The sequence below is a fragment of the Excalfactoria chinensis genome, chromosome 12 (assembly GCF_039878825.1).
Source record: "Excalfactoria chinensis isolate bCotChi1 chromosome 12, bCotChi1.hap2, whole genome shotgun sequence".
NCBI classification, from domain to species: domain Eukaryota; kingdom Metazoa; phylum Chordata; class Aves; order Galliformes; family Phasianidae; genus Excalfactoria; species Excalfactoria chinensis.
In genome coordinates, this window is record NC_092836.1 from 16,329,554 (window position 1) to 16,344,053 (window position 14,500).

A 14,500-nucleotide genomic window follows, 5' to 3' on the forward strand; every position below is an offset into this window, starting at 1 on the left:
TCTGTCTACAAAATATTTATTGTTAACAGCCACAATATTGAGATCTCCACATTCATGTATTTACACCCATCTGCAGGTACCACCTAGGAGTAAAAAGTCACAAAACCAGCTCATAACCAAAGAGACCAGCTTTTTCTCAACAGGATCCTAGCCTGGACCCAAAAACAAGGTGGAGACTCTTAAAGTGCAAATACAGGCAGAAGCAACACTGGAGGGAGATACGCTGCCGCTTCCACATTTGTTCACTTAAGTGCTTCCATGTTCCCCAGACCAGGAGCTGGGACATGAACCCAGCATGTGGGAGCCTCATAAAGTCTACACCACAGTCCATACAGGTGAGCTCAGCCAACAGCGTTATTGAGGAGCGGGCCATCATGTCTTGCTTTCCCTTCACCTTTATTTCATCCCAAAGAACAAAGGGCCGATCTAAAAGATCTCCAGTGTGGTCAGTGGGGTGCAGAATGCTGTTTCCTACATGGGACTTTATGTAAGTTTGACCACTGTTAGGTCAGAGAGTGCTGTTTTCTAATGAGGTACATTTCCCACTGGGGCACTCAGTCTTGTAACTTTAAAAGATATAGAAGCTGGAAGCTAAGACCTTTCTTCACCTGATCTTCCAGGAGCACAGGATACCAACATTTCTCAACACTACTGAGCACATTTCCTTCTTTTAAAGGCAAACAGAAAGCATCCGCTGCTATACCAACCCATAAAGATGGCTTTGCTACCGTGCAGGTAGTAGCTGGCCCTAGGAAAGCATTCCAGTTTGAACTGAGCCTTAGTGCTGTGTTGGGCACAAACCTTGTGAATTCATCTCACCCCACAGTTCCACTGATAACTCTCAATGGACGTGTCCTTCTAGACTGCTACTTTGGTCCTCTTTTTCTTCTTTTAAAAAGCGTTTCATGCTGCAATGCACAAAGTCCTACAACACTGCAAGCAGAAGAGAACTGAATAACCGTTTTTAGATAAGCACAGGAGCCACGTCAACAAAGAACATTTTCAGAACAACAGACTTCCAAATGCCTCCCTATTAAAAATAACAGGAAAAACAACCCCGGGTGGGTATCCATTTGCTAAGGCAACAGACTTTAAAACCATTTGCTACCGAATGTAAAAGCAGACTGTTAAAACGCGCTACAGACCCCAAGGAGCTGTATGTTACAAACCACTGCAGAAGGCTGCTTACAGAAACACTGAGAAAGGTAAAATAGCACCGAGCAGCCTGAAATACAACAACACCGAGCTTAAGAGGTGGTGGTGAAAACCCAGTCGGAGCGTGAGGTCTGAGATATCCACCTCCCTTCCTCCTGGGCGTTTATAGGTGCTGGTGGGACAGTACTCACTGGGAAGAAGGATGCTGGTGTAGTAGTATGAATGTCTCAACTGCAGCTCTAACAGCAGAAAGGTTTGGTGAAATCAGAAGCGTTGGTCTGCTGCTCCCTTCGCTCCTCCACTGGAGGACAGGCACACTCACATCCAGTGGATTGACACGATAAATGGCTCAAAACACACGTGGTAACGTTAGCAGAGACAAGCCACTGAGCCTAAGCAGAAAGCAACCACAACAGCATCAAACATCGAGCTTCTCAGACTGCCTCACGCACAGCAGTTGTCCTGATGACTGTCAGAGGCAAAAGCTGCAGCTCAGCAGGCAGTGCTGCTTTAAAGGAACCAGCAGTGAAGAAACGCCTGTTCCAAATCCCAAGTTCTTTGCGCAGCTCATTTCCATTTGACAAAGGCTGTAAGAAAATAAAGGTGAGGAAAAGCAAAATGGAAGAAGCTGTTCTACTTGTGGAGGAGACGGGCTCTGAGTTACATATAGGGCTCCACAGCTGAGAAGAACCCTGCTGTAATACTCTGCTAGACAAACGACAAAAGGTAAAATGCTCGAGCAACTGTTTTCCAGTAAGGACTGATACTGGAGTGCACAGAGAAAATGCCCATAGGTGTTTTCCACCTTGCCAGCATTTTACATTCAGAAGGGAAGAACAGACTTTCAAGGCCATGGCCCAGCATGTAACACCAAGCACATTTAGAAAGGTAAGAATACAATCAAGGCCACATTTACTCTGAGCCCATCATGGCCTACTATTGGATGTATCTAATCAACACATTATGACAGGAGAAAGAACCTGGAACCAAGCTAGAAGACTGTATAAATTGCCAGCAAGCCCCAATGGAGTAGGAGAGCATGTCCCTCCCATCTCTATGGGGGTGGTCCTTGGAGCAGGGCTACAGCAGAACAAAGCCAGCAAGAGCGTGTTAAGCTTTACTTTCAGTGCAAGCATCGCTCTTTTTGGGTTGCTGCTGCTGCAAACCTGTACACCCAATAACAACTGTACGATGAAATCACAAACCAACTGTGCATGTTGTTGCATCAACCAAGCGATACAGGTCTAACCCCAGGCTGGGGAGCACTTAACAGAGCTTATTTACAAACCAGGAGGGGAAAACTGCACTGCTGAAAGTGAACAGCTTTGACATCCCACAACACTGTCCCACATCACATTCTTTAATATCTAAAAGTAAAAAAATACGGCCCATTCCCACTGCCCCCCAAAAATATTTACAAAATCAGCAAGACGATACATAAGGAAGATACAGAGGCAGACTGTGCTTTCAGTCCCAGTTTGGTTTCCCCATCTTCCTGCTGACAGACTCCTTTATTGCTTGGGACACAGACCAGACTTCAACACTGTGTGCACCCTTTGGGATGCTGGCAGAGCAAAAAGCAGGGAGGCTTCCTAAAACTCTGGCAGTGTCAAAGATGTGCATGGTTTGTTGCACACTAAATTGCCAAAAAGGATGATAGGATGCGTGATGTGAATGTACAGTCACCCACTCTTTCAGCACGTGTTCAACTGCAGGAGACTCCAGCATCTGCTCTTTGAGTTGAAAGCTGTCAGTGTTCACATTTGGCACAGTAGTAATTTCCATCCGTGGACTGCAGTGAAATAGAGATCCCAGATGTGAAAAACATGCACTTGTGGGAAGGAACTGCACGTTCCACCTTGGAACATCAATTTGCATTATGCACTTAAAGAACGAGAATACAAAATTACAGCTTAAAAACTGCCACAAGCATTCTGTGAATAAAGCAGACTCCCCAGCTTTCATAATACTGTGCCAGTTCCAACGTCAGCTGAAGCCTGCTGGGCATGGTCTGCAAGGTAAGGAGGTGTTGTATGTCACTTCTGAACATGCTAGAAGGTCAAGTGAAGGAGTCCTTGGAGAGGGATGCAGCCAATAAGGTAAGACATATGGAAACATATACAGGAATGGGATCAGAGTCTAGAAGATGTAGGCAATTCCAATACTATCCTTGCAAGAATACGCTGCTGTTAGCTGTACGGAAAGTCATCTGACAGTAGCTGCAATGTAGGAATTAGTCATCAATCGTCGGCAACCAGAAGGCCTACAAGAGAAGAAAGAACATCTGTTACTGAGCAGAATGCAAATATCCTACAGCACAAGTCAGGAGCTGCTCATGGCTCCTTTCCGTAAGCAGACAGGCAGAAGCTAGAGGAGAGGCAATAACACCCTCCCAGGAGTTTAAACCCTTTCTTATCCTCCTGTGGTTTGCACTGCACATTCTCCAGAGCAAGCCAGCCTTATGCAGAATGAAAATACCAGCTGTGTGCAGCAGCCAAAGAAATTCACACTTCTGCTTGCACATTCATTCACTGCCCCACCTTCATGCATACGTTCAAATGTTTTCCTGCCAGTACTCTGTGTGCTGCCTCATGCAACTACCTGACTGGTGAGGTGTGATAGAAGTTTGATAGATGCCTGCATCACAGAAAGCCCAAGGACATGCCCACTGGCACCACAGAGCCTTCTCAGATTCCTTTCCAAAAGGGTGAGTGCATCACAGAACTAGGAGGAAGTTCAGCCATTTTCTTACCATATTTGAACACGCGCTAGCAAAAGTCATGAACTTGGGGTTGAACTGCAGACAGGTTATAGGGCCTGTGTGTTTCCCATCCAGTACTGCCACTTTCATCCCGCTCTCCCCGTTCCAAACATGAATCTTGCCATCCTCTGATCCTGCAGGCAGGAGTGAAAAACAAAACACAGAACATACACAGGGGAGGCCAACAGGAAAAGTCAAGTTCAGTCTGTCTGTGAACCGAAGGAACAAGCACACCTCCTCTTCTCAGCTTAACTTTTAAGTTTTCAAAAGTATCACTACAGCATTTACAAAGTATGGCTATGGATCACACATTTGCATCCAAACAGATGGTTTGTGTCTTTGCACCATGGAGACCCAACGCAGTGCAACATTGTTCTGCCAAAGAGATGAACAACTACCATCACCCATCTGAAGAGGAGAGCTGAAACCAACCAAGCGAGGAGCAAAGACCACTGCCAGCTTGCACTCATATATGTGAGGCCAAAAGCTGAATGTGGACAGTGATTCCTGCACAAGTGCTCATTTCAGGCACAGAACTAGGTAAGTGTGTCATTAGGTATGCAAACTAATCAAAGGCTTCCCAGTGAAGGTCTCAGTGACCTATGCCAAATACCAGAAGCTTCACTGGAGACATCAACTTCCCACACTGCAACAAACAGGACAGGTTTTTCATTTTAAAATGGCATTTTGCAAACATTGTTATTTGCGAGGTGAACTCTGAAGCTGGAGGCTGAACATAACTCAACTTCCCAACACTAATTGGAGTCCTAAAAAACATAAAGCACTGCAATTTCTTGTAAGGAGAGTATCTTACCTATCATGATGAACTGAGAGTCTGGTGTGAACGATGCCTCCAGCGTGACAGCCTTACTATTGTTATATCCCTATGGCACAAAAGAGAAGATGTAGCAGTGCACTCAGCAATCTCACAAAGGATAGAGCCCCCTCTATGACACCACAGAGCTCCGTGCAGAGTGGCAGGAAGGATATTGGGTTTTGTGATACCCCAAGCCAGCATATCTTCAAAGTTCCCTCCAACCCAAGCCATTTTATGACTTTAATGCCAAGCAGGTAACAAGGCACCATGCTCACCCCAAATGTGTGCAGGACAGCTCCTTTAAAGGCATCAATCAATCGAATGAATCCTCCATTAGTTGATATAAGGATGAGTTTGCCATCATTACTGAACTTCAGGCCTGTCCACTCACATGTACGGTCATACTGCATCTTAAACGTAGCAAATGGCCCCTTCAAAGGAAAAGGAGAAGCATGATGCATTGCTGATAACACAACTCTGCTTTTAACCTTTGCTAAGAAAAGGTTTGAGATTTGTAAGAGAAAATCTTTAGGCCTGAAATATCAGACAAGGGAGAATGGCGCTGTTTAAACATGTTGTTGCATGTTTAAATTTCAATGAAACACGAATCTAGTTTCCAAAGCTGAATGAGCCACAAATAGGGGATTTCAGTATCTCATTTCCCTTACTCTACTACATCTAACAGTGGAAATAAATTTAAAGGAATGCTGGAGCTTGAATTTTCAAGGAAAGCTGCTAAATGAAGTTTTAGAAAGCCTGAGCCAGTGTTGCTGGCATCTGAATGTTATGATTTTCTTTGAAATTTCCACCCTTTCTGAAGATCTTGGCTCTGCTTTTCCCAGTGTTCTTCCAGATTAAGCAGCAAGGAAAACAACAACAGAACCCCTGAACATGAAATTGGAACAGGTTAAAGTTAGTGGAAATCAACTCCCACAAATGTTCGAGGGTGGACTTCGGGAACTGTTGACAGCACATACTGTCCATCAGACACACAGCATGCAAAACCTCCACGGGTGCCAAGCAGAGGTACTCCAGAGAGCAAGCTGGAGCAAACAAACCCAGCCTCTGAGCACTGAGTTTGTGTTACTTCTTGCATGCTAAAAAGTCTAAGAAACAAAGTAAAGGTGACTCACCTTGTCAAAAGAGCGGAGATCATAAAGCTTCACCATTTCAGAATTGACTCCAGCAGCAAAAATCAATCCTTCTGGGTCAAAAGAACACACTGGTTTCCCCTGGAGATGCATTAAGCCCTAAAAACAGAGGAAGTCCACAATATTTTGATGAGGTGATGCTCAGATTTCTTCCACCACCACCCTAAGAGCCCACTGTAAGCAGGTCAGAAACATACAGGCTGAATTGCTGTTATGAATATTGACATTTTATCACATTTCTATGTCAGCCTCTCAAAAATAACTTGTCTACTTCAGATCATCATACAGAGCTTCCAGTTTGCTGCAATGATAAAGTTTACACTGGAACACACTGAGATCTCATTACAGCTGTCATTTACTCAGAAAGTAAGGAGAGGAGAGAGGATGTTGTAACTCTATTAGCACTCACAAGAGGCAGCAAAACAGTGTTGCTGGAATTGACAGCCATTTGCTACCAATTATGGCTGTGAAGAGGGGGGAAAATAAGCTATTTTTGAAGCAGACAGAAACAGCTCTGGTAAACACCACTGCAGAACTTTCCATTCCAACTTAATGAAAACTCAAACCTTCCAGATGTCATCAGAGCATCTTTATGGCTTAGTGTGATTTTTTCCTCAACTGACACTAGAAAAGACTTGAGAGAATCTGATGAAAGTGAACAAGATGTATGATTTCTGTATACTGACTGGCAAGTCAATGCATCAGCCAAATGCTTTTATGCAATTGTTCATTAATAAGAACACATCTTTGATTAAATCAGCAATACAGTTGAGCTTCTACATTCAGGATTATACTGTCCCTCAGTAGCCTTTATTATTATTTTCCTAGTTTAGGTCACCTTTTCCCTGAAGACTAAGCAGCAAGTTAGCCGATAATCATACTCGATCAGGACATCCTCAGTTCCATAATGTTTCAGCTGCTACGGCTGCCATCTCATGGGCAAAGTGAAAATTACAAGCAACAGCTCCTTAACCTGTTTCTTAGCATTTGCTGCCTGCAGCTTCTTCCAGTTACAGCTCCTGGTATTATTATTCTTAAAGCTCAAAACGTTGGTGTCACAGCACTGTAACTGAAATTACAACCTTAGAATTCACTGCAACTTCGAGATGAAGCTTCCTTCTAGGGCAGAGAGTTCTATTTAGTGAAAATGTAACCTTTCATTTCCTATTCCATTTTCACCTGTATCACCTGAAATCAGAAGGCAGCTCTCTTACATGCAGCCCCATTGAGATGAGATCACACTGCCAGGGATGAAACAGCTCAGGTGGAGATTTACTCTCAGTCTTACCAGTTTGGGTACCTTGTTTCACTCTATCCAAGCTTATTTTCACTAAAAGCAAAAGAAAACAACCCCAAAACACAGAAAACTACTCTTTCAAAACAAGTAAATAAAAATGATAGGACTTTGCTTTTAGGAAGCTGCATCTGCTTACAACCAGGTCTGATGAACAATAAAGATGATGGAAGAAGTAAACAGACCTTATGGTTACTGTGTTACTTTACATCATCCATTTTTTCATCCAATTTCATTGCATCAAGGCATCAAATTTAAACACAAATAGAATATGAACACTCAAAATGCATCTCCCAGCACCCCTTCTGTGAAGAGACACTATCTAAAAGAACACTTTCTGCATGGGGTAGCAGCCTGATGTTTTATCAGTTGTGGTATATCTTGCTCTTCCCAGTGCTTCTCCAGTACAGAGACATAAGTGGAAGCAAGTGGTGTTACACAATGTGACATGCTTAATTGAAATCATTAAGAGACTTGTTGAGACTTCTTGATCAAGACTCCTTCAGAACTCCAAGCAGGTGTTAATACTAATCCAGCAACGGTACTTTTCTTTTATAGCAAGCAAACATCCATTTCGTGTCCTTCTAACAGAAAATGGAACACATGAATACAGGCATTAATTTGATATCTTACCTGGCAATTTGGAGAGCGAAGATCCCAGAGTCTGATAGTTTTATCAAGGGATCCAGAAATAAAAGTATCATCCACTGGAGACATTGAAAGGGCAACCACTCTGCAACACAGAAGATAATATGCATCAAAGACAGTTTTACACAGCTAAATAATAATAATAATAGGACTGAATGGAGTGTAACACAACTCAAGTTCACCACAAACACCATCTCAGTCTCTCCCGAAATGCCCTTAATGCACATCTTACCTTTTGGTGTGCCCAGGAAAATACCGAATGTATTTGTTGTCATGCAGAGAGAGGTATCGGATTGTATCTGAAACCATAAACAAACCATCAGCTTTATTACACCATGAACTCAACGTTATCTAAGAGCTGCCACACACTCAACTTGTTCCCCACAGCGACAACAATCTTGCTGCAGTGATTAAGCCTGGTCAACTGAGTTCAAGTCAGACCTGAAACTGAATCAAGCTAAAAACAGACATATAACAACTTTGCTTCCACTGCAGAAGAGGAAGTCAAGCAACAGAAGTGCAGTCTGAAGTAGTATTTTAAAGGGAAAAACGTCATGCAGTTTATACACATTAATTTCAAAGATGCACAAATTAAAGCAGCAGAAGGTTGCACTCTCACAAAACCAGAACTTCCCAAAGCTGATGCTACTGCTTTAATTTTTGCTTTACAGTAGGAATATTGCTGTCCTACCTACACAGCCATCCGTCAAGCAAGTCTCCACCTGAACGGAAAGCTCAGGAAATGTGTGAATTTACCCAGAGAGGAGATAAAACGTGAACTTCAAGGCCACGACAAGCCCATTAAAAACAAATCAAATGAGAGCAGCACTAAAGCATTTATCAATTTGTAATTTTATTGAGTGAAGGCCAGAAGTGCCCAGAATTTTGGAAGGTGCTGTTGAGGCTTTCACCCAAGATTAAAATCAATCTTCGTAAGAGGAAGCAATTTGCTGATTTATTAGAGCACAGAAGCAATTTCTTTTTTAACCTTTATATGCAGATGTATTTCAGCAATGAAACATGAGAAGCAAAAGCTAGACCTCTGACATCTGAAAGCAGCTTTTCAAATGGGAGGACTAACAAAATAGCACCATCCAAATTACTTTTAACACTCGCTAAAGTGTACCAGTTTAAGCTATTGCTACATGAATAAGATTGGCTTGATGCATCTGCTCCATACAATGCTGTGCGACTCCATACTGCTGTAATAATGGGGACTGCTGAAGCTCCAAGAAACCAAAAGAAAACTCAGAAGAACAAGAGTCAAAGGGATGCAGTACACAGGGAGCATTTTAACTATCAAGAGCTACAGCATTTGGGGCTTTTAGAAAGGATTATTATGCAACATTTGAGCTCTGTGGGAAAAACAATTGAGTTACCATTTCTGTCTGAGATCAGAGTTCTGAACCACCCTCTGGTATTTGGCAGTAAAATTAAGGCTGATTTGACCAAGCAGGAAACATAATGCTGGTGACACACCGCTCTGAATGGATTTAAATGATCTCAGGTGACTGTCTAAAATGAAGATCCCTAAAACCAGCGTCAAATCCCATACTGACTGGGACTGCTGATAAGGCACACCTCTGGTTTTTCCTGTGAGAACGGTCATTACCTGATATCCCAAGTGTTCTTGGAGAATTCATCCTTCTTTGCAAATAATCCTGTGATCCTTGTTGGCAGAGCTCTGTCCCAGGCAAGGCAGTGGCCTGTACAGTTATCTCCTGTACCGGGTGGTATCATAGACCCTCAAACTGTACAAACTACTACCTCAGCCTGGAATCAGGCAAGAGGAACTACATCCCAAGGTCTTGAGGAAATCTTCAGAAATAAACAGATTGGTGGCAAGTCCAGCACTGGGGAGTGAGAGATAGCACTCCATACGTTCCTGGGTTGTTGCATGAAGGGTTACCACACACCTAGCCCAGGAGCACACACATTAGCTGCTACAGAGTATGTGGACTCCTACAGCACTGTTGGTCTGACTAAACCTCACGGATTAGTCATTATAGCAGCATTTAAGATGTTAAATTATTAATTATAAACTAAACAGCCAAGCCAGAGCTTCTACAGAGCAAATTCCACAAAGGACAAGTACCTTGGTTGTGAAACAGACTGAAAAGGCAAGTGCTTCCAGTCCCACTCACAATCCTTTAACATCACCAAAACCTATTCCATCACAAACTTCCTTATTTCTACACATTCAGGCCTGGCTTGCTCTAATTTAACTTGACTTCCTGACTCTTTTAGCTTCCACCTGCTCCAGATTCATATTCTCTTAAATCTATTGACAACCTAACACACGCGAAACATCAGCATGTCCACCTTTAAGCTCTGCATCTGCAACGGAAAAAGCAAAACTACTATCTCAGAAATCAATGAGTTTACAAACGCAATGTCAGAACCAATTTAAGCAGAGCTGTGCTAAGAGACACAGTCAATGAAGAACTCCTGTCAGACACTACCAACAAAACTGACACAAACTGCTCAGAACCAATGGACTGTAGCTTTTCCAGCCTTGGGAAGCAGTGCCCTACAGAAGGATTAGCCATCTATTCCATATTCTATATCCTAAACTGGACTTTCAAATTAAATTCAAATCCTTTCATTGATCGTTGTGAAGGTCTAAAAAGCCCCTCAATGTCATCGATTTGAAGAATGTGGCTATTGCAGATAGTGACTCTGGGAGAAACAGCATGGAAACCGATTTTCTACATATGCCTACAGCACAGAAAAAAAGGCAGTGGGGCTAATGAACAGGAACAAAGCTTATCTCAGAAGAGCTCTGCAACCTCCTCCAGGTGTGGCTGGTGGTTTGCCAAGTCACCTAAGCTCTCTGTCATCTCTGCTGCAGAAGAACATTCCCTTCCTTTGCAGCTGACTTGCCAGTGTATTAGGCATTTAGCCCACTTTCTGCTGCATTCTCCTTCTTCCTCATTTCATAAGAAGAACACAAGGCACAGAGGCTAACTGATTACAGTGGTATCAAACAACAAAATGAACAGTGAGTTTTTATTCTTCTTGAACTCCCCAGGGTCAAGAAGTGAAAGTTCATCTCACTAACAGCACCTACACACACCTCACAACAGCACGCTTGAGAGAATTTCACTGAGCTGTGCATTAGAGTTGAACATCAAATCCCCCATGGCAGCACACTCACCACCTAAAAGCTGCTGCAAATTTTTGCCAGCCCTGCTTTTTACCCAGGCACATCACTTCAAATGCACGTAGATCAAAAACTCTGACCTACAGCAGATCACTTACCATCTATCTTGTTGGAGCTGTACACGACTGTGTTGGCTGCATGTGTGTATCTGATGAGGTCTACTCCATACTTCTTACTGTACAGCGTTCTCTTTGGTCTGTTAGAAGGAAGCAGAAATAATTGCCCTCAATGCCACAAAGCTCTAAGTGAAACTGAGCCCATTAGCAGTGCCTCTTTTAATTACCATATTATGAGATTGTTTTCAAGCAGTCAGATGTTTTTATGGAATGAAAGAAAAGCATTTGTATTTCATTTTCAAACAAGTACCTTAGTACTATCTCCTAGACCATCCCTAAGGTTGAGTTCCCTGCAATGCCAACAGAATTCATGTATTAGTCTCCTTCCAACATTCATTTTCCCCACAGTGTCTATGTGAAGAGCTGGGGTAGCTAGATTAAGAAGCCTTTAATGTCAAGCAGCACTGCCTCATAAGTACCTTGCCAAAAGCCATTTCTAATCCATTTGCCACATGTTTTAGATTCTATCTTTTTGTCCTATGCTATCTCAAAACCTCAGAGACCTCATTCAGAATGTCTTCCTGGTATTAAGACAAATGCATATCAGTGCTATGAGGAAGCAATGGTAACACAGGGACTCTCAAACTGCTGGAGAACTATACTCAAATCCTATATTAGTTAAAGCATGAAACTCAAGTACAACATTATGTGACAATATTGGAGACATTCTAGAGAGCAAAGACGCACAGAACTGGTTGTTAAGGGTCTGGTAAGCAAGCAGTATTCTGCACTAGTTGAATTGCAAAGGAACTGTAGAAACAGCAGTGTTAAGTGCATCTTTCTGCAGCAGCAGAAGTGAAAAGCGGCATGAGGTCTCTCCTTCCTCTTTCTTCTTCAGCTGAAGCAGCACAGATGTTTCTGAGCTGGGCAATGGACCTGGATGGGTACTGATATCAACATAAGAAATTACACACTCTCTTTAGGGAGTTACTTCTAACTCAGTCCCACAAAATACTTTATTATTACAAATGGAAGGCAACAGCACACAAACAGAAACAAAACAACAGGAGCACTTTAAACCAATGCTGCTGCCAAAGAGCAGTTCACCAGACTACACCCTCAGACAAGGTATGTCTAAAACACTCAACTGCTTCCTTGTGTTGTTCAGCTCCAAAGCGACACACCCAAACAAGAGCAGGAGCTGGAGATGTTTCCTATCAGAACAAAAACAGACATTGATCTTAAAGATCAACTCTTGAAGAGCAGAAGCCATATGACTTTACTTCAAGTGAGCTTGCCGGAGAGAAGCTTCCATTAACTGAAAGTCAATACAGCACAAATAATTCAAAGCCCGCCCCCACTTCTACCACTTGCACCAAATCCCAACAGATTCTTCCTCAGTTCCTTCCAGTCAATTTTTACATCACTTCCAAGATTTTCACAGATGCAAAGGAGCTACAAACTGAAAATGGTACACACATATAACACACTTTCAAGTACAGAATTTAAATCTGGATAACTAAACTCTGTAACCTTATGCCTGATATGCTCCCCTATTATTTGTAGCCACCTCAGCTATGCTGTTGAGCACCTACAAGCAGCCTGGGTGAGAAGCGACCTTCCATACTGTAGTAAAGAATACCTACACATACCAATGCATGCTCTGAATGTCAATAATACCATGACTACATGTAGATATGTTGTAAGAAAAGTGAATACGTAAGCCAATACAAGCAGCAGCCGGTCCCTTCATGCACTAGATTGCCAATCTAGCCAGCCCACCTGCAAATCAAAGCAAAGCGCAAAGCAACAGTCTAATCTGCTATAGAGAAGAAACAGAACAGACAAGGCTGGTACTACTACAGATCCTGTTGGTAAAACCATCACCCAGAACCAGGGTCACCAAACGTTTGGTGAACACCATGGCTAAGCAAGAATCCAGCTCCATCACCTCTTGATTTGTATAAATAAAACACAACTGCTTCATACTAAGACACAAGCAGAACCCCTGCTAAGCCATCTTTGCATCACACCAGGGCTGTGGATGCACAGCCACAAGCCTCCAGCTGAAGTCCCACAGACTGCCAAACTGCCCTTATACCTACAACCTGACGTTCACTTCCATGGCAGTGGTTACACAGTTCCTACATTGGTGTGGCTTATTTGAAGCAGCAAAGCAAACTAGGTGAGTGCATGCCTAGAGAATAACTAAACACAGATCCTGAAACATGGGTTACCTTGGTGTAACCAGCCTGCCCCATAGAGTTGCAGCAGAAAGCCATCAATTTCCTACACTTACCGTAGTTAAAGCAAACCTCACTGTAAAGCACACATCAGTATCAGCCAGAAATGGTGATGGAAGGGCCAAATGTCTCCCAACCCATCAAACGATTCTCTACAGGATTGAAAGGGTAAGAGCAATCAATAAAGTCTACATGAACATCACTCATCCCTTCTGCTGCTGCATATAACCAGGATCATGAATGTAATCCAGAGCAGACACCATCCATGTAATGTAACCTGCTCTTATAAAAATGAACACAAATTCACTTCAAGCAGAAGTCTGCAGTATCAGACTGGGAAGAGCAACAAGTCTCACCTGAAATGTAAGCTAGCTAAACAGAAGCCTAACATATATGATAAGTAGTCTAGAAAATTAAGAGAATATGCTGGATGTAGTCTTCCAAATACACTGAGAATGATGCCTTAGTCTGCCTGAAAAAGCAACGGGGCTACACGGACACACTGGACTGCAGAACAATTTTTCTCTCCCCTCATTATTACCCTGTCGTTTTCATTCTCCATCCTACAACAGATACACCGATTTTCCTTTCACTTTCTGTACGTATGTGATGCTTAAAACCATTCCAAATCAGTATCAAAGCCACACTAATTACTCTTTCAGAGCTTTCATTTCTCTAGACATCATAACTGTTCCACTTTAATAGACTGATGACATCGCTGTGGAGCACCCATTTGTCCCAACTCTTATAGTACAAATTTGCTCACTTGCCAAAAAATAAACTATCACAGTTATCAGCTGTCTTATCTGCATGTTTTTAATCCTCTCAACAACAGCACTGTTTGCCAACAGCTGCAGAGGTTTTATCCCTAAAACAGAAGGAGTGCTGCACGATCAATGAAATAAAATGGATCATGCTGTTCAGGAAACCAACACATCTTAGTTTTAGTCTATCAGTGTAATGTAGTATCAGTAAATAAACACCTTGATTGATGAAATATATGTCGTATAATCATAGACTCACCAAAGATGGAAAGACCTACAAGATCATCCAGCCCAACCATCCACCCATCACCAATAGTTCTCACTAAACCACGTCCCTCAATGTTTCTTGAATACCTCCAGGGTTGGTGACTTCACCACCTCCCTGGGCAGCCCATTCCAATGCCCGACCACTCTTTTGTGAAAGCAGTATTTCTTAAGATCCTCCCCT

The 14,500-nt window shown here is 42.7% G+C and overlaps 1 protein-coding gene across 1 annotated transcript in view; it reads right to left on the reverse strand.

Moving 5' to 3' along the window:
• WDR82 (WD repeat domain 82) overlaps window positions 1-14,500 on the reverse strand; it is a 15,726-nt gene continuing 1,226 nt past the window's right edge. The window contains exons 2-9 of the mRNA XM_072346964.1: window positions 11,088-11,185; window positions 8,059-8,125; window positions 7,812-7,911; window positions 5,867-5,983; window positions 5,009-5,164; window positions 4,731-4,800; window positions 3,908-4,050; window positions 1-3,418 (exon numbers count right to left, since the gene is read on the reverse strand). Coding sequence (XP_072203065.1) covers window positions 3,389-3,418; window positions 3,908-4,050; window positions 4,731-4,800; window positions 5,009-5,164; window positions 5,867-5,983; window positions 7,812-7,911; window positions 8,059-8,125; window positions 11,088-11,185 — 781 coding nt within the window. The 3' untranslated portion in view covers window positions 1-3,388. The remainder of the gene's footprint in view (window positions 3,419-3,907; window positions 4,051-4,730; window positions 4,801-5,008; window positions 5,165-5,866; window positions 5,984-7,811; window positions 7,912-8,058; window positions 8,126-11,087; window positions 11,186-14,500) is intronic.